Below are 19,682 nucleotides of genomic sequence, written 5' to 3'. Positions count from 1 at the left end.
AAATGCTATAGATTAAAATGCCTGATTTTAATGCACAAAGTCCTTATTCCATAGAATCTACTTCATTTGTGGAATAAAGTGATGCCAATATATAGGATCACTAACTTATAACACGGGCAGTAACTGGAGGTATTGAAATTTGCAAGGGAAACGCAGTAACTTGTGAACAAGAGAAAAATGTTACTTAATGGTAACCGTGAGTCACATGAGTTTGTGCTGTATACAGTTCCGAAGTAAATGTGCAAGCATCAATTCGACCGTTTTCATCCAGCAGGGGCGATATATTCATGCTTGCAAGATTTTTGCAGGTCATGAAGAATGTACACCACACACCAATAATTTTTTTAAACAGGTAGAGAAATAACATTGCTACAGTATCCACTAATCTAACTGTAACGAGTGCACGCTTGTAACTCGTATTAAACCACACAGTTTCTTCCAACAGAGCGGTTGACTCATTTAGTAACAGATCTGGTTTGTGAGGGCCCTGGCCGCTCCCTATTCTCCTCGCTAAGTCAATAACATTACTGAACCGCCAGAGGGCACCCGCGAGTCCTCACTGAACGTGTGTGACTAGATTTAAACGGCTAATAAATTAAAACGGTATCTCACTACCAGACCAGGGTTTAACTTTAAAACACAATCAGCCTTTAGGCGTACGCGATCATTTCTGCTCCTCCAGTGTCAGTTCACCAACACACTCAGTAGTAGAAATGTAAGCGGTGTCTACAACCCGTTTGGTGTATATATAAAGGGGAACATACAGGTAAGTGTTGTTTGCTATTTTATTCTTTGCAAAATTAAAGGAAGTTCATGGCCAAGCAGTGAGGCTAGTGTTTAATGTCTGTTTTAGGACTTTGTTCGGCCTCACGGGCGCACCTAGCGGTCGGTTAGGGCTAAATGTCCGCAGAAGCAGACGCGTCCTGCTGGGAATTAACTGTCACCTCATCGAGGTTATTATAACGGAGTAAATGTCCTCTGTCCACCGCAGCAGACGCGTCCAGCTGGGACTTTACTGTCACTTCGTGGAGATTATTACCAAAGTGGCTCATGTCCATGTGGATAACGTTAGCGGTGCAGCTCGTTAAGCAGCCGGGCAGCCTGTTAGCTTAGCCACTTAGCTTTGTTATGGCCGAACGGACTGTAGCTAACGTGGTTAGCATAGCTAGCTAACCTAAGTTGACTAAATAACGTATCTTATAGTAATAGTGTTCTCCTGTGATCCCGTATAACGTATATTAGACCTAAATATCCACACGCAAAACTAGCTAAAATCCCTTGGGCTTTCTACACGAGCCTAAATGCAGTCAAAATAAGCTAGGTGGCTAAGCTAATACTGTTGTACGGTAACAACGCGAAGTGTCCCGGATGTAATGTATGAACATTATGGGCTAAATACTTTAGAAACGCCCCGTGTGCTGCCTGCAGGTTCAGGTGTCTTGTGACAGGCAGGAGTTTTAAATGTACTGTGAAGGTACAATCAATGTTATAAATGGGCAACGAATTCCTCCTTAAACTCCAGGTGTTATTTTACAGAAAGCGTTGAAGTTTAATTGACTGATGCACGGATCTTATTGACACGTCTGTTTAGTTGCATGGGCCTATTATAATGTCTCCCACCTTTTAGGTGGCGCTTCTAATTCTCAGTGAGTTGGGAGTCTGCTACCACATCTGTCCTAATGAAGCATCGACAACGCCTGCAGAACATTCAGAGGGACTTGAAGGATCCGCCCCGTAGAGCCTTAAGGACTTCTACCTGGACCAGACGACGACACACGAGTCCAGGCTTCAGCTTGGATCCGGACCGGGACTGCTCTGTGCAGAGCGTCAGGGGTGCTGAGAGCGACCAGTCAGCGCCCTCATTGCCCTCCGGTGTCTGTGGGAACCCTCTCGCAAATGGGAGCCCAGCTCCAAGCGGTGGGGACAAGGTGCAGCTGTTGGACTGCGGGGAAGACGAGGTCCTAGAGTTGGACTCGGAGGAGACACCGGTTACACCTGAACTAGTTGGGAAAGTGTGCTTATCTGGAGGGCCTGGAGATGGTCGCCGTGCAGGTTTTGACAGTCAGCTGGATGACTCCCCGTCAGAAGACACTGCAACCTCAGGCCCCAGTTCCCCCCTCAGCATTTCACTGAAATGCAGAGAATGCATGAGACTTTTCTCAAGAGTGAGAAGACAAAGACCTCCAAAACTCACAAAAAGGGACACTGGTAACGGTTTCAGACTTTACTTACTCTGTTTCCAATATGGGGACAATACTATCTGATTATGTATTGCAAAATGTTTTGCAGAATATTTAAAAATTGTGTTGAACTCCTAGTGTGATCAGAGAATAATTAGCATCCATTATTTTGAGTGAGTTATTTTTGCATTTGATGCACAAACTTCGTGGTTCATCACAAAGCCCACAGGCCAGTCCTCTGTAATGAAGTGCTGCAGGGCTGGCCTTAGAGAAATGAGAAAATTTATTCTCATTGTTTGTTTAACTCTGTGCTTAATTAGAGACTGGGAACCATGCGCTTGTTTACTAAACAGTCCATGTTCCTCAGGTTTCCCTGCACTTCATAAGATAGTGTGAGTTGGTTTTTTTGCACATCAGCACTGATACCTCCAGCCAGAAGTGAGGTGGTTTTGTAGAAACAGGGAGAGCACTAAGTTGTGCAGTGCCAGGGCTATCCTGTGACACTGTTTGAAAGCCCTATGTTAAAATCTGTCCTCTCTGACTTCCTTAAGATCCAGCTTCACCTTCCTGTGATAACTGGCTGCTTAATAAAGCGTGGCACCCGCAGAGACAGCGACAAGTGAAGGGGTAAGAGGGTTTTGCTGAAATACAGGGATGGTGCTCTGACAGAAGTAAATGGTAGAACAATTTTGCAATTTCCTCTGGGATCAATAAAGTGTTTATCTTATCTAACACAGTAGAGCAGGGGTCGGCAACATTTGAGACAAGGAGTGCCAACTTTAACATATCTAGTCAATGAGTGTGCCGAGTGGCGAACGTAAGTTGTTGAGTGGGAGGGGGGGGTGTAAATGGACACTATTATATCGCGATCGATCGCCAAGTATAAACGCCTCCGCTTAGCAGAGCGCTGAGGAACGATTTCGATTGGAGATTTTGATCGTGCTCTCTGTCCGAGATTTTTTTATTACAAATTTTTTTTTTGCTGATGCTGGTCCAGCGTGTCGCATGCCACTGATTATGTCCTTTTGTGTGTGTGTGTGTGTGTGTGTTTGCCAGGAGGCTGTGGGTGCACCTGAAGCGGATCAGGAAGCTAGCGGCTGAGCGTGCTAATGGTGTGGTAACGGACCAAACACAGGGCCTCTGTTCTAGACTCCACGTCTTCATGCAAAGGTCCGTCCAGAGACTACGACCAGAAAAATCTATAGATCAGATCAGCAATAACGGTGAACTTCTGAATAATGACCAGTATTGATGCTTAAGAAAAAAATGTCAATTTGACCAAGGCAGAAATTAGCATGTACTGTGTGACAGTGTGTGTAACGCATGCAGTACATCTTGATGTGTTTGCTTACAGGAATTTGCGTCATTGCACAGAAAGGTTAGCCACTGTCACAGGTGCGTCTGAAAGCCATGTGGTGTCACGACCTCGCCGGGGACATCGCGTGAAGTCCGCATGGCCTCGCACTCTGGTCTGGTGCCGAGGGAAGAGTGGCAGACGTTCCCTGGACAGACCCAGTAGAGTTCACCATCTCTCGGCCCAGGAACTTACCATGGCTACCATTACCACGGAGCCCGGTGCTGGCTCGCAGAGGCAGTTGTCCGGTCCTGATGCGGCTAGCCCCCCAGGCATGCAGGCAGGCGGTGCGCACCTGGAAGGAACCCGCAGGGCTCTGAAATTCGACTGCACGCCCAGTTTTGTAACCATGGAAACACAGGAACCGAGGCAGGAACTCATGCAAGAGGAAAGTATAGAAGAACCACGACGTGAAGCTCCAGGAGATGGCGTGCTGATGGAGGGGGACACCCCACCCGGCTTACGTCAGGGGCGGCTGACGCACTCAAATGGGTTTAGAAGCCCTCTGGAGCTCTCCAGCGTGGATTCAAGGGTTGTTAGGAAGAGCCAGTCAGCGCGTACCACACAGAATAGTAGTTTCAGGGCCTTGTTAGCTGCACTTGAGAAAAGTCGCAGCCGGATTATTAAAGAAACCGATAAATGAATCCTTCCCAGAGGACATTTTCTGTAAACGCAGCCTTCTGTACATTTTATTAATTATTTTTGGGGCTGTTCAGTTCTGTTACAGAGCTCAGAGGTTTTAGGTAATACCACCCTTTCTGTTAAATTTGTTCAAGAAACTGTTGTATTGTCTGCATTTATGGTTTGAGAACACATCATTATTTTTTTGTTGTTGTTTTGTTTTGCCTGTTATTGTAGAGTTACAACACATACGTACATATGTTTTGTATTAGTAACTCCTGCAATAGATTATTTAACTGTTGGAGAAGGTGTGAATTTAGCTGCTAAAAACATGCTCAAATGTCTTACAGTACTACCACAAATGTTTGTATGTTTCAAAACTTAAGTGGCCAGTATATAAAGGTTTCAAATATTTATTTTCTGAAAAGTAATGTCGATTTTTAAAAAGTTCTCAATTGTTTTCGTTTTCGTTGTTAAATAATAAATTACGATTGACAACCGACAATATTTTGAGTGCAGTTTCAATATCGGCCACATGGTGGTGCTAGCAGTACAAAAACAGCAGTGTCCAACTCCTCCACCCAGTACTCCAACCCAACAGCTACTTACGGCAGTTACTGCACCTGGACCTACTCATATTGTAAATAAACGTAATGTTGTTTATAAAAGAGCTTACAATATAGTGTTAGACTATACAGATATACACAATATTACTCAGAATGCGTGTTTTTTTGTTTTCTTGCTGAATTTTTATTGAAGGCGAGTTTCATTGCAAAAAAAAAAAAAAACAGTTTTGCCTAAAGATTAAATGAAGAGAGTCCCTATTGCCTCCTCGACCGTCATTGGTCCGCATGGTGAAGTCAAGGGCGCGTGTTCCTCTCAAAACTGCAACGCGCGCGTTGGCGCGTCAGCGGAGCCACGCGGGCGGAGTGCGCGTCAGTCTCGCGGACATCTGCTCAGGGACCCGGCCGATCAAAAGCAGCTCTGCAACCCCGAGCACTGGCTGCAGAACGCATCATCTCCAGCCGGTTCAGAACTGCTCCAGTTTAAGAGGGCCAAACGAGCCGTTCTGGGGTGGTTTGACGGTCGCCATGATCTGAGCTGCCCAAGAAAGCGGCTGTATTGTTCTTTCAGTGACATTTGAAAGTTCTTGAGGACCTGGTCGGTTTTTGTTTGCGTCTTCTCCTGCCGGCACGTGCGGTCCGGGCGCGCCCCGAACTCTTCCTCGTGCACGCGCCTTGTGCTTTGCGCTTTTTACGCGGAAAAAATGCGGTGCGCGCAAACATGTACGGAGTCGAATCTGCACATGGAGCGTGAGTTCAGAACCGGACCGTACACACTGTACAGTTCATGCACGGACACGTCACATCGTGCTTTAATGTAGCCTGATTTTATTTTTTTAATAAAACGACATTTTAAAACGTCGTTTTGTTTTGTAATACTATGTGATACTTTATTTTGGTTGATTTACTATTTGATATCTCCTTCCTAACTTGCTAATATATATTTTTTCCTGCGCTTCATACGTTTGCTTTGCAGATTGAGGCAGTGAACAGTTATCACGGCGCCTATGTTTTAATACGTGTTTTAAAGTCAAAAGTGCGAAGATGGCAAAGCGACACTCCGCGATGCTGGTATTGTGCTTACACATGGTAAGTCATTTTTTAATTAGTGTGTGATGGAACTGATATACAGTGAATTATGCGATCCCGAATCTCACCACTTGACTGTGTTAGGATGAAACAGAAGTATAAAATGCCTTTTTTAATTAATCTGTATTCATTCAGAGTAGAGTTTAAAGCCCATTAACTGTGTACATGTATTGTCTTGGCACTTGTGTTTTCTATGTTTAATAATTCAACAAACACGTTAAACCGAGTAGTCAATTACAATTTAATAGAAGTAGCCCACATACCTTTAGGCCATGCTAGCAATTAATCAAAGGCGTTTCCACTGTTTCTTGAATTCATTTTACAAAGGACGCATGGCTTGGTTTTTTAGACGCAGGGCAATGCAGACAGACTTTCATTGACTGTGTACTGAGAATGCACTTAGGGCCAGTGTATGTGGAAAACTGGCCCACAGTGGTGACCACAGATCAGAACAGATAGCGGCTGATTGAAGTTGAGCGCTGCAGCGGCGTGTCTCTCACTGAATTCTTCATTCCAAGTTATTTAGTGCATGAGAGGCAAGCGCGCGCTGTTATTTTTTTTAAATAAGAATTCAAAATGCAATAAATTGACCTTGAGAGGCCAGCGCGAGGGAAGAGGTTTTAGCCCAGAAACCAGTTTAAGTCCAAATGAGAATTCTTGCAATGGCTTGGCCTTAACATCCAACCTCCAGGGAGTCGGCTTTGCCTGAACTCAGTCTGCTTCCTCCCATTTATTATTGTGCTTTTCCCCTCCCTTAAACTGCAATAAAATGTGTTTACCATGGATTAGAAGCCGGTCCCAAATCCCATGATTTCTGAAAATACCAAAAGATTTATTGATTGGTTTTTATGTATGTTATTTTTCACAGAAGGGCTTATGTGTTGGAGAATAATCTTTCATCACAGTCTTGCCATTTCACTTCTTTTTTGCCAACAGCATTCTTAGGAGGATTGCAGAAATGACATGACAAATTAAATCTGATGTTTGAGTAATGGCAAAACCAGAGCAAAAATATTATGTGTGTGTCGTCATGTCACAGAGGTGATGTGTCTTTCACCATTCAGTTTCTTTACAAATGTCTTTATATGGGATTCTGAAATGAAATAATGTTTACTTGGATAAAGAATAGTATTTTTTTTCACCATAAACCTATGGTAAATATACCACCACTTGCTCAATTTAGGCTTGGTTTGATAATCTTCTTGTAGAATGCAGTTCTCACTCCTGATTCAGAGCTAAATTAAACCCGTAGCTTTACCGATATCACCAGTCTCAAACACTAACAATAAAAGTAGCAGTAGCTGTTGTTCTTGACTCAGTAGAGGCACAGGAGAGAGGAACAGAACTCCTGAACGCGTCCTCCATGATGGGGCTTGTCAGTCATCCCTGTTGCCCTTCGTAGAGGGTTTGTGATTGCTTTGTGCATTGTAATACCAGTACAAAGAGAGTGACAGATGTGTGAGAGCGTGAGTGGATACACGTTCTTAATCTCTCTCACTCTCAGCAGCAAATGCTGCTGTCCTCGCGGGGAGACAAAGGGCTAGTCATGGCCGTCCCCGTCCCCGCGACCGCTGTCCTGGTTTCTGGTGCATTGCGCAGGAATTATGAAGCCTTATGAAACTCACGCATGTAAAATAGTGCTAGTGTCTGTCGCTTAACCTGTGTCAGATTACAAAGCAATTGAGAGATGAGGGTCCCCGTGGGGGACGAGTGAGGAGGGTCCCAGTGGGGGACGAGTGAGGAGGGTCCCCGTGGGGGACGAGTGAGGAGGGTCCCCGTGGGGGACGAGTGAGGGTCCCCGTGGGGGACGAGTGAGGAGGGTCCCCGTGGGGGACGAGTGAGGGTCCCCGTGGGGGACGAGTGAGGGTCCTAGACGGTGACGTGCGTCTCCTGCATTTATCTTGCCTTGTTGTCATACAGCTTTTTGCTTTTAAGGATCTGTTCATATTTTGCTTTTTAGTCCTATTTTACTTAGCATAGTGATCAGACTTCATTTTATCCCAGGCGGATTCTTGCAAGTCTGATACAGGACGTGTTTAAGCTGTAAGCTGTGTTGAGCTGAACGCCCGTTCCGGTGTTTGGGGCACGGTCTGGTGAATGCTCTTTTACTGGAGGAAACGGATCTCATGTGAGAAGCCCAGACAGGAGACTTTACATCCCATTTGCATCATATAGAACATCACTGTCTGTTACAGAGAGTGTCTCATGCCAGCTTTCATTTTAGGCTATTAGATGTGTCCGTCATCTTTAACTGTAAACTTACACTTTAACACGAGTCTCTTTTGTCCACACACACACACGCACGCACGCACGCACGCACGCACACACACACACACACACACATGTAATTCACTTCTACTCATACATGGTCATATCGATGGTGTGAATTGCAAACACTCTTAATACATCATTTTTGCACTATTGTTTTCACTACAGCAGTCATTATTAACATTGAAACTAAATTTGATCTTGATCTTAATTGTCAGAGGAACAAATTAGGAAGGGCCGTGTGTTAACAGCACTCTTCCCTGGTGTCCGGCTCTAAAGGTGGTGTATGGTTCAGAGCCCGGAGCGGCGCCAGGCTCGGCGGGATGGAGGGATACAGACGTGGACAGCTCTCGTTCACATCCCGCCAGACCGCCCCGTCTCTTCGCCCCGCCAGAGAATGGTCCGCAGGACGCCTGGTCCTGGCTGGCCAACCGCACGGGCGGAGAGGAGGCCCCGGTGCGTGCCAAGCGCAGGCCCATCGTCAAGACCGGCAAGTTTAAGAAGATGTTCGGTTGGGGTGACTTTCACTCCAACATCAAGACCCTCAAGTTCAACCTGCAAATCACAGGCAAGATTGTTGACCATGGCAACGGATCTTTCAGCGTCTACTTCCGGCACAACTCCACCGGAGTGGGCAACGTGTCTGTGAGCCTCGTACCGCCTTCTAAGATGGTCAACTTCGGCATCGTCCAGCAGGAAGTGCAGGAGATCCCCAAGGATGGTAAGACGTTCAGCTGCGAGGTGGAGTACGAGAAGACGGACCGGAGCAAGCGGACATCCTTCTGCAACCACGGCTCCAACAAGGTGTGCTTCCAGGAGCAGACCCAGAGCCACGTCTCCTGGCTCTGTTACAAGCCCTTCAAGGTCATCTGCATCTACATAGACTTCTTCAGCGCTGACTACAAACTGGTCCAGAAGGTCTGCCCCGACTACAATTACCATAGCGACATGCCCTACACTTCAATGGGATAGCGCTATCCAGATTATGCAAGCTCAAATGTCTGATGAGCTGGTTTGCAGAATTTGCAGATACCTCGTTACCTTTTTTGCAGGAACTGAGCAGGAAAGAGCCAAGCAGCTGCTGGAAGCCCAGAGGCTTTGAGTTCTGCCTTCTTGCCCCCTTTAGTCTGTTTAGTCCTCTGATGCAGGACAAATCATGGGAGGAGAGAATGTGTCCTTCTTAGCTAAATGAGGAAAGTGGCTAATCCATTTTAGCCAATAACAATCCAAGTTACCAGATTTGCATGTTCTAACAAATTCTAAAATGTTGGAATAGCATTTGTAAATTTAACTGTAAATAAGGTGCAGTTTGAAAGACACACAAAGTCATTTCATCTGTGAATGGCTCACAATGACCTCAGTGATGTCAGAAGTGTGATGTTTTAAGTGCTACACCATTTACATTGTGTGTGTCCCAAATTAATAGTTGCAAAGTTCTGTTACCAGTTGAGACTTATAGAAAAAAAAACACACGTTCTTGCTGTCTTTGTGAGGTTCGTTTTCATGCCTTGTGGATGTTTTCGTGTTTATGCCAACAAAGCAGGCTATGACATAATGGAGTTTTAAACTGTAATGCATTCTCCCATCTCCTTGATTTACTCTGTGCCATTTACTTTGATCATTAAAGTCAAGAAAAAAAAAAAATGCAAAACGCCAACCACCTAAAACTCTGCTCTGACATTCAGCACAATTCTGCTTGATTAGACGCAAAGTTAGACAGTGCAAACCGAAATACAAATAGTGACAGCAATGCATAAAACAGTCTTGAAGGTTTCTGATAATGGACTCGATGCTAATGCTAAAATACGACATGGAAGGTGGGACTGAAGGTGGGAACGGTAGAGCTGGAAAAGACGACACGGAAAATGAACAGATATGAAATTGATACCAAGGTATGTTTTGCTTATAGTAATGCTCCAAAATGCTATAATTACTGATCGCTGAACCTGCCCTGAGACATCAATCATTTCCTTTTGTTATAAATAGCTACAAGAATTAGACGTGCATCAAGATCTATGTTTATGTGGCCTGTAATGTCTAGAATGCAGTAAAATCCTGCAGGTGCAACTGCACAACAGTCCCAAAACGTGTACTGGTAATGTGCCAGGACCACCAGGAGTGGAGAGCTGTGATACAGGTCATGGAAAGGTTCTTGGCCGTGAGTGTGTGTCTCCAGCACATCCTTCATTCGGACTGTCGTCACACTGCTGTAGTAATTGCATTAGCTTTGAATATGCTGGGTGTCATAACCAGTCCTGTATGACGCATGGCTGCATGTGTGTATTTCCCAGCCACGTTACAGCGAAGCATCGATTTGTGAAAGAGTAGTGAAACAGAGCTAAGTGCTCAGGGCTCAGTGCTTTCACCTGCTTCATCAGACCTTAAATGATTTTCTGAAGGTCTAGAAAAGAGAGCAGTTGTTAAATATAATTTAAAGATGACTATGCGGGTTTCACACAAAAGTATGAAATACTCATCACTGTAGAGATTTACAGATTTCATAACTTTTTTTGCAACTGTACCATCACTACTACTTTGGTGCTTATTGTATTTTTAACATTCTTTGTTTTGATCAAGATCTTTAACATATTTAAACGTTGGACTTGGTGTAAGTAAACCTTAAGTAAATGTGACTTTTTAGTGTTTTTCCATTTTAATTTCAAAGCAATAAATCAAAGTACTTTTCATCCACAATACAGTTTCCAAACACAAAAACTCCATTTGAAGAGAGAAAGCAAAGCTGCGAATCATTGAAAATAAACTCAAAAATAAGTCTGTGTGAAAAGGAAAAATGTTTTGTAAACAATGTGGTAAACAAATCTTCATATTTACCCAATAGTTAAGTAGGTGCAAAATATCAACATTTTCAGTTCTGTTTTCATGTAATACTCATATTTATACTCAGAAAGAATGCATCACATTTTACCAAGTATTCTAATACAGAATCTCAGTTAATACTTATGCCCATATTTAATGATGTTAGACATTACTAGGAAACATTTTTGCCAACAACATGGCCAACACCACCATTTTTAAAAAGTGTCGGCATGGAAATGATTTTGCACTTGACATGTGGATGTGTTCTGGTGAGTTCACACACTATTCCTTCTCTTTCCCTCCTTTTTTATTTTCTATTTTTTGAAATGTCAAAATCACAGACAGGGCTGAACACCATGTTATGTCAGCCAATGCACCCCTGTTGAAAACACTTAACAGACAAGGGTCCTAAACACCACCTTAAAACTACTGTGTTCTGGGAGAGTTAGTGCAATCTGGACAGGCCCAGGTAAAGGGGCGACAGGCACACGATGGTGCGGAGACACACACCACAGCGGAGGGACAGGGGCACGGGTGTCCTTTAAGGCCATTTCTCAATTGACACATCACTGAGCAGAGCTCCAGTAGCTCAGAGTGAAGCCGGCTGGGACGCAGCCATTTTTGAAGGCAGCTCCTTCTTCCTCTGCAGTGAGCAAAGAGCATTGTGGGCCAGGGCAGTCCTCCCAACGGCGCTCTGGAGAGGAAGCGGGAAGAGGGCGGAGGATACGAAGGGGAAAGTGGGCGGGGTGGGGTGGTCGCCTCCATATAGGTCATGTCTTTATGAAGTCTGTGAGGGCGGAGGTCAGGACTGCTTTAGCCGCTTCCTGGGCAAGCCGAATGGAGGACATTGGGCGGAGGCCAGGGCACGGAAGGCCTCGGCCACCAGGTGAGGGTGGGACTGAATCATCGCCTTCCAGCCCGCCGTCTCCATAATGTCTGCCGCATGACTACAGGGGGGGCAATACAAGCAATGGATCAAGTGACTATGGAGCTTCCTAGTCAGTGCTGAGTATTTTCAGGTATTAAGAGGCTGTATTAGAGGCTGTAGTGCACTGGCATACGTACTTGCTATTCCAGTTCTTCCCGTCTTTACAGCCCAGCTGTCTGAGAACACTGCACCTGAGGAGGGAACAAACAGGGCTTACTACGTATGGCACGTGCATATAACAAACCCCGACATCACACGCCACGTAGCTCACTTCACCCACAACAGTATGCATTTGCACCTTGTTCCTGATAATTCCTTTTGTGTGCATGCATACACGTGTGTGTGTGTGTGTGTGCGTGCTAAAGTATGTTAAAGGCTGGATGTGAGAAACAGACGGCGGAAAAGGTAAGCGTCGCGCTTGCCTGTTAATGAAGTCTATGGCTTGTGCTTTGAGTTGCTCTGCGCTGTGAAGGTCTGCTAGAATAAGGATATCGGCAACATTCTCGACGGACAGACTGTTACACAAAGCTTCCTCACACATCACCTTCAGTCTCTCCAGAGCGTACTGCACAGAGCAAGACAGATAACTTCACGTGACGAGATTCGTTTACTACACAAGACGTACTGATTGGTCATTTGTTTACTGCAGGTGCAGTGTCTCTGCTGCCTCTGGTCTCACCTTGTCCGCTGCAGCTAACAGGTTATCGGCCATTTTCTCCAGGTTAGGAGCCTTCCCTGTGTAGATGAAGACCATCATTTCTCGAAACACGTCTGGTTCAACGTCACTGATGTCCACACGGTTCTGGTGAGGGTGATGGCGGGGGAGAAAGAGAAACACACGTAGGGGAAGAAAAAAGTAAAAAAATAAAATCATGTTTAAAGAGCAGAAAATAAGCAGTGACCTTATACAGAGAACATCTAATCAAAGCAGCTTCCTTCCCCACCTTTTTACTCTCCTCCATTTTGTGTTCAAACATAGCGTTGAATACCGGTGACCTTGCTACAAACAACAACATGAAGGTGTTAACTAGGGAAACACACTTTGAAAACAGACTCGTACACGTGATGAAACCGATCAGTCTCCTCTCAGACCCACAGGGTGAGGAGTCTCACCTGCCAAGATGGATTTGTGGGCTTTGAATTCCTGTCCTCCCACAAACAGGCTGCAGTCTGTGAACCTGGACCCCTCCCACAGGCTGCCCAGGTCATCAGCCAGCTGACACTCGGGAACCTTCAGCATGTTCATGTTGGACTGGCCCGAGATGTTCACGGAGTCCTGCACCACGCTCACCTGCAGGGTTCCACGGGTTTTGTGGAGATTTGTTTAAGCAAATTGTTGAAAGAAACACAACGCAGCCAGATGAGGTATCTTCTGATGGAAGCTTTAAAGGTAGGATCGGAATTAGGAGGAACACCTCTTTATTCAAACATGACAAGGTCAAGTCTTGGCTGATTGCAGTCCTGTTCTAAGTGGTCTTGACGTGACTCTCTTTAAGAGGAAACCTGTTCTAGGTACTCCCCAGCCATAAATTCAAAACATGACTTATTAAAACACCTCAAAATATATAATATATAAGAAAGAATCAATAGGGCACAACCTATTATACTTGGTGTGGTGAATACAAAATATAATATCTGGTCAGTAGTGGTTCTGTGCTCAGAAACTAGCCAATTATACATGGAGTAGAAGGAGTTGAGAATTATGGCAACAAATAACGTGCACTCAATAATTGTACACTTATAAAAATGATCGCGTAATACAGCTGTACCCATTAAAGTGACCAATGAACAACAGACACAATTCAGAGGTATATAACCAAATGGCTGGGTGGCTGTATTGTCAAAAAATAGACATAGTACCTCACAAAACAGAGTAAGTTTGTCATCGGGTAAAAGTCCATTTGCTTCATCAAGCAAGAAGTCCCGTCTAATAAACTTTTTGAAGCCCCAGTCTTTTCCCTGGACAAAGCGATAGGCTCTTTGGCTTTCTGTGAAAAAGACCAAAAACGACACAAAAAATGGTCATGGCTGTATTCTTCCCAAGGCTGAGAGACAATGACAGGTGGGTTACTGGTTTATGTGTTTTTGCGAGGGCTCACCCATGGCTTTAGTTTCTTCCCTTTTGGCGTTCAGCAGGGAGAACTTGAACTTTGCTCGTACTTCACTTTTTGGACAGTTCACTAGCAGTAAGTAGAGGGATAGGTAATCTTTACTCTCATCATCAAGGCCCTTTGGATTCACTCTTAAACACCTGTGGAGGAAAGACGCCACATCTGGTCTGAGGAGGACATTGCATTTGCTTTGTCTTGGCCCAGAGGTCACGAAGCATGTTTTGTGAATGGGTATTATGGTTATGAGCTTCAGAACAACGGTGGCTTTGGGTGAATTTAAGAGTTAATCTTACCACTTCATTTTGTCATTGGGACCAGAGGAGAAGGTAGAACTCTTCAGAACCTCGCCCATCTCCTCCCGACAGAAACTGAAGTTGTTTATCGTCCACATGTAGGAGAACTTTACTACTTTAACCTGTCAGATGACATTTCAAAAGAAGCTGTAATGTAACCATAGAAATTCCACAGACTGAAACCTCAACAGCTACAATTTGTAGTTTTGCGACCAGATATGCATACTACCTATGAGCCCTAGCCATCCACCACGATGGCTCTTCCATGCTGGCTTACCTGTGTGTAACACCAGCTCTCTGCCACAGGTCCTGATGTCATTTCCCCCGGGGGAGGGGGCGTGGGGACCCGTGACATGGCCAGCTTAATCCCCTCTGACGTCCTGTATGATGCTTGACCTACGCATAATAAACAATTATGCACTTCAGCCTTTACAGTCATTACATACTACTGGTACCGACAAAAAGTAGGTGAAAATGTATATAAAACTATTTAACCAAAGGCATATAGATTTTTGCATTCATGTTTTAAAAGTACAAGCTACTGGGTACAAGTACAGTTTTAAAAAAGCATTAGGCAGGTTACAAAGCAAGTAATATAAGTGGCTGGTGATTAAGAGTCATTAAGAGTGAAGAGGTTCCCTGTCACCTTTAATTCTTACCTTGAGTTTGGAGAAAAGCAGACTACTCATGCCATGCCTTACAGCACGACTGTAAAACACAGGTCTCTACACAGTGATCAGACACAGCTCTAGCACTGCATACTGACATCAGTCTCCTTGCAGCCCATCCTTGCTACACACACACACACACACACACACACACACACACACATCCACACCCAGAGTGAGAGTGAGAGTGAGATTGAGAGAGAGTGTGTGAGAATGTGTGAGAGAATTACAAATAAATCAATTTTTGGCATTTTTCAGCAGCACTTGCTTGGTAACCCCAAGCAACAGAGACCAAGAGCCTTACTTTCAAGCTACAATGATTTTAGTTGCCACAACACAGATGTGATTTCAGCATAAAGCACAATCTGTAGATACAGTGTGTTTCTGCCTGTTACTGTTAAACTATAAAGAACTTCATAGCAATGTTTAACTAAGGAAACTAATGATCACTACCTAAAAATCTGCAAGAATTATACATAAACCATTAAAACCCATGAAGTATGTTTTACCACAGATGTACCTGAGCGAACACTTAAGTGCAAGGACTATAAACACTACTTCAAATAAGAAAGCCTCTGTATTAATTTTTTAATTAATATTTTATATTTTTAATTTAATTTATTTATTTTTAATTAATTTAATTATTAATTTTTTTATTAATAATTTATTTTTATATAAAAAAAGTGTGGTATCTAGCCAGTTAGTACAGTTTAAAGAAATCATGTTAGGCTTTTAAAAAGCTTATTTACTGTTACTGGAATGATTCTGCACCTCTGACAAGCACCAGGTGTTCCCAACTACCTCAAGCAGCCACCATATTGCTAAGATTCCAACTAACTATAAATGATCAACTAAATCAAAACTGTAATCACAAATTCATGATTCTCTTATTTCTCTTCTACAATTCATCAGCTGTAGTCAGTTAAAAAAATGAGTCTCACACATATTCCCACAATCTACTTGAAGGACACCATCATACTTGCAGGAAGCCTTCCACATCTGTTCAGATGCCGTCATTTACCACCACAACCCTAAGATTCCACCGTTCTATTATACAGTGGACCCACGGGGTTGGTTATGACTTAACCTATCAAATGAGTGCAACAGTATTTGGCAATATGTCATTTTTAGAGTCTTCCCCCAAACAAAGCACTGCTGCTGGACACACTGTTGGTAGTTTATTTAGCAACCGTTTGTAATAACCTTATAACAGAAAGCAGAATCTGAAGTGGAGGCTTATTTGTACTTATTGCCAATAATTAACACAACAGTGACAATCACTGCAATATTATTTGTAATAACACCAAAAATTATGCTATAGGTAATCAATGTACTCCACAAAAAGATGCATGGCTAGTGATGTAAACACTGGTAATGACATAGTCCAGACATCAAAACATCATCTAGACCAACTAACAGTACGTTGGAACATATTTTTGTTTCTATTTGTATTGCTAGATAAAAAAAAATCTCTTATAATAAAAAAAGAAAGCTAGAATCCTTCACACAGAGGGTCTTTGAGTGTTTTTAAAGGATAGCCCCCTGATATGCAACATCTCATTTCCAAGGGGGTCAAAACATCTTAATAAAAAAAAGACATTTTCTCAGAGCTGGAGATATTTGTATAGAATGGAGATGTACTGTTTACATGAAGTAGTCTGCATTAACATGTGCTGTTTTAAATGCAGAATTTAGAATGCCATAAGACATTCTCATGGAATTCTCCCATGGTTCCAAAAAATGAACAAAAGAAAGAACGAATGCAATGCTTGACATATAAAACCAATGCTTCTCTGGGTGCACTCACCACATTTGGTGTACTGAAACTAATTAGAAGAGGTAACTCATTGAGGACTTCCAGAACCGAGAGCCTGGCAGTCTGCAGGTTCCTTGGGACGTCACTGCCAGTAACAAGTGATCAAACCCTGGTAAGATAAATAATGCATGTTAACGTAAAACATCTACTGGAGTGTCGTAGACATGCATTAGGCCAAAGTACATTATAACAAACCCCTGATTTCTTACAAATTGACAAATACAGACATAGACAGTTTGTATATTTCTATAGGAAGAAGGGTGATTTCAACATCACTTTTGACTTAGGCCCAACTACAATGGTTGTCTGAGTCATGTTTGTTTTCTTTTTTTCCAGGCCCTAAAATATTTACTCCCACACAGTGAGGTGGGAGAAAGCAAACAGTAAAAGGGTAATTAATTTGCTGGGTTGCATGACACAGCAATAAACTAAATCTGGACTGAAATTTAGCTGTAACTTAATACAAATCTAGTTAGAAAACTAAACTATAATTCATTAACACCAACTGCACATTAAACTATACAGTTACATAAAATACTTTGATTATAAAATAATTTGGAGATGACTGTGGAATTATTTTGGCCAAACATCAACATTGAGTTCCCAGAAAGAGGCAGACTATTAAATTCTAAATATCCACATATCTAACATAGCTGCAGACTAAACTGTAAAACATTTGGTTTCTTGTCCTCCCGTTTTAGCTTGACGTTAAACAATGAATAAGGCAGAAGACAAAACCAGTACACAATCTTAAGAGCAATATGCTAAAATCTTAATAAAACTGGATCCTGATTAACATTCATATTTGCAGATAACCCATCTCTGCCTTCACTGTGAACAAATTCCTGTCTTCAACACGCACACACTTACAAACACAATAATGTGCTCGACCCAAGTGCACAGACAGCAACAACCACCACTTTGCATTTGTAAAATAGTCCATGATCAGACGTCCATCAAACGTCTGAAACATGGGAGGCAAGTATTCAGTGCAAAGACTTTGTTGCAGAGGTCAGCTGGCATTTCATCAGCTGTTGAGGATTAGCACTAGAAGGCGAAAAAAAGGGGCAAAGGGCATTGCTGCTGTTTTAGCAGATCCTGCTGGCTCTTCTGTGCATGAGCCAGCAGTGGTGGGATGTGGTCAGTGATCCACACCAGTGTAGTGGAGTGTAATGTCAAAGAAGCACACGAATCCTGACCTGACAGGTCTCACTGTGGTCAGACTGTCATGGGTTAGATACGCATCTAACATAGGACCACATATAGAACATGTGAAGTGGTCCAAACGGATTTGAAAACGGCCCAAATCAGATTTTTATGTCACGCTGCTGAGGAAAATAATTAATCTGACGTGTCACCTCAAATAATTGCAGCCACAACATGAAGGCAACCTTAATGTCACGCAATACAGAAGTCAGTTTAAGATCTATACACAACCAACAGACGTAATACAACATTTACAGCTAAAGGGCGCTTCAATACTTTCATATAAAACAATAAGCTCAGAGCAAAGAGGAGAATCAAAGTTTAATAACGGAGGCAATGGGCTTGAAATGTGGGCTTGGTGGAAGTTCGTCACCATGTACGCCTGCCAGATTTCCGTCCATCTCTAGTCCACACAACAGTATACCAAATTAGGCAATTAAACCAAGTACAGTCGCAACCTCACACCTGAAACACGACAGGCCACCCCGAGCCCAACGACGAGCTGCTTTAAGGCACCAGCGTTAATAAAATCACGTCCTTCCGTCCGGGCCGTGCCGGTCCGGACCGCAGCTGACGCCAAGTTAACTTTTATCAAGCAGGACGGCAGATTAGTCCGTAAGCTAACGTGCTAAATTCAGTCATCTCCATCTGATTAAGTTCACGTCGGGAAAAAATCCCACTTACTATAAAACCTGAAGGCAAAAGTGAACAATAAGAGACCAGGGTCGCGTCCATAATGTCAATTCGTTGGAAAATCACTGAGGAAAATAGTTAAAGAGTGTAAAACACACACACACACACAGCTAGCCTGCGACTTAGCCACAAAACTAGCTAACTAGCTCGCTTGGCCTAAATTTCGCGCACAGCCCCCAAACAAGTGGCAACACAAACGAAAACAAAAGCGGCCTGACAAATTTCATTTCCAGTGAAAGAAAGAAAATTATACCCACGAAGACAGAAAAAGGCAAAGATAGTTTCAGTCAACGAGAGCGCGACGTGGTTGTTTAGTAAACGGAGCGGCTAGCCAGCCAGCTAGCGCTCTTTGTGCTGCAGCGGCCAGAGCGGTGTCGAAACGAAAATGAAAATCTTTTACAAACCTTTTAGTCACTCTTCACAATAAACAAAGAAAGACTGTGAGAGTTTTTTTTACATAGAAAAGATTTTTTAAAAATTGTGTTGAAAGAGGGAACTTTTGGTCCTATTTTAAGAGAAGGGGTGCTTTTCTGCCTTTCAAAACAGCTTAACGCGAGCATATAGCGGCGTCTGCGTTTCTGTTCTGTGAGTAATGCGCATGCGCGTCAGGGATGGCATAAGAACTTCCTCCTGGAACCGTGTGTTCCATAGAATTGCTAAATCTAACCCTCTTTACAATATTACTTTTGCTTTTAGAGAACTATTTTTTGACACTGGTCAGCGTAATTCATCATTCATGACCTAATCTGACTGACAAGGTTATTTGTGTTTAAGAAATGTAATTTAGGCCTACTTCAAGGATTAGCTATCACCATGACATCATCCTTTCCCAGAAGCTAGATGAGGGCTTGTGGAACTGTCCAAGATCACCAAAAGATGAAAAGATGTCAGATAGCAGCCTACTTATACCATCATTGTATTCGTAATGGTTTTCAGTGGCCTGAGACATTTAATAAATGGCTTCTAAAGGCAACAAAAGCTATACCACAGGATAATAGAAATAACTTATACAGATCTGAATCGCTTTTAAAAGATACATAATTTTGACATATTGAATAGAATTGCTGCAGCCAGC

General features: G+C 43.2%; 3 protein-coding genes across 5 annotated transcripts; 2 read left to right on the top strand and 1 right to left on the bottom strand.

Moving 5' to 3' along the window:
* Positions 1-562: 562 nt before the first annotated feature.
* On the top strand, positions 563-4,660 carry LOC143528760 (uncharacterized). Of its 2 annotated transcripts, none has more exons than XM_077024631.1 (5): positions 563-766; positions 1,628-2,208; positions 2,732-2,807; positions 3,237-3,350; positions 3,535-4,660. In XM_077024631.1, exons 2-5 carry the CDS (start codon positions 1,680-1,682, stop codon positions 4,175-4,177), a joined length of 1,362 nt encoding a protein of 453 aa, XP_076880746.1. In that variant the 5' UTR covers positions 563-766; positions 1,628-1,679; the 3' UTR covers positions 4,178-4,660. The 2 variants fall into 2 exon arrangements, with proteins under 2 accessions (XP_076880746.1, XP_076880747.1); XM_077024632.1 differs by lacking the exon at positions 563-766 and adding an exon at positions 854-953.
* Positions 4,661-4,995: 335 nt separating this feature from the next.
* Positions 4,996-10,814, top strand: nxph2b (neurexophilin 2b). Its single transcript, XM_077024625.1, has 3 exons — positions 4,996-5,468; positions 5,695-5,807; positions 8,355-10,814. The coding sequence occupies exons 2-3, from the start codon at positions 5,763-5,765 to the stop codon at positions 9,045-9,047; spliced, it is 738 nt and encodes a 245-aa protein (XP_076880740.1). The 5' UTR covers positions 4,996-5,468; positions 5,695-5,762; the 3' UTR covers positions 9,048-10,814.
* A 337-nt stretch (positions 10,815-11,151) lies between these two features.
* Positions 11,152-19,198, bottom strand: spoplb (speckle type BTB/POZ protein like b). Of its 2 annotated transcripts, none has more exons than XM_077024623.1 (13): positions 19,012-19,198; positions 16,700-16,817; positions 14,884-15,016; positions 14,502-14,620; positions 14,225-14,346; positions 13,920-14,071; positions 13,681-13,808; positions 12,934-13,111; positions 12,765-12,820; positions 12,500-12,622; positions 12,243-12,385; positions 11,958-12,011; positions 11,152-11,839 (listed from the first exon to the last, which is right to left on the bottom strand). In XM_077024623.1, the coding sequence occupies exons 4-13, from the start codon at positions 14,577-14,579 to the stop codon at positions 11,695-11,697; spliced, it is 1,179 nt and encodes a 392-aa protein (XP_076880738.1). In that variant the 5' UTR covers positions 14,580-14,620; positions 14,884-15,016; positions 16,700-16,817; positions 19,012-19,198; the 3' UTR covers positions 11,152-11,694. The 2 variants fall into 2 exon arrangements, with proteins under 2 accessions (XP_076880738.1, XP_076880739.1); XM_077024624.1 differs by lacking the exon at positions 19,012-19,198 and adding an exon at positions 18,865-18,977.
* Between the last annotated feature and the right edge of the window lie 484 nt (positions 19,199-19,682).

Source organism: Brachyhypopomus gauderio, chromosome 12 (genome assembly GCF_052324685.1).
Source record: "Brachyhypopomus gauderio isolate BG-103 chromosome 12, BGAUD_0.2, whole genome shotgun sequence".
NCBI classification, from domain to species: Eukaryota; Metazoa; Chordata; class Actinopteri; order Gymnotiformes; family Hypopomidae; genus Brachyhypopomus; species Brachyhypopomus gauderio.
Note: the sequence above shows the minus strand (reverse complement) of the source record. Positions and strands in the feature narration are given on the sequence as shown.

Coding starts and splice junctions, on each gene's coding strand:
- LOC143528760 (XM_077024631.1), top strand. CDS start 1,680: ATGAAGCATCGACAACGCCTGCAGAACATTCAGAGGGACTTGAAGGAT. Junction 2,209..2,731: donor ACTCACAAAAAGGGACACTG/GTAACGGTTTCA, acceptor GACTTCCTTAAG/ATCCAGCTTCACCTTCCTGT. Junction 3,351..3,534: donor CTCCACGTCTTCATGCAAAG/GTCCGTCCAGAG, acceptor GTTTGCTTACAG/GAATTTGCGTCATTGCACAG.
- nxph2b (XM_077024625.1), top strand. CDS start 5,763: ATGGCAAAGCGACACTCCGCGATGCTGGTATTGTGCTTACACATG. Junction 5,808..8,354: donor TGGTATTGTGCTTACACATG/GTAAGTCATTTT, acceptor CCGGCTCTAAAG/GTGGTGTATGGTTCAGAGCC.
- spoplb (XM_077024623.1), bottom strand. CDS start 14,579: ATGTCACGGGTCCCCACGCCCCCTCCCCCGGGGGAAATGACATCAGGA. Junction 12,821..12,933: donor CCACAAATCCATCTTGGCAG/GTGAGACTCCTC, acceptor TGTTGTTTGTAG/CAAGGTCACCGGTATTCAAC. Junction 12,386..12,499: donor TGTTAGCTGCAGCGGACAAG/GTGAGACCAGAG, acceptor TGCTCTGTGCAG/TACGCTCTGGAGAGACTGAA.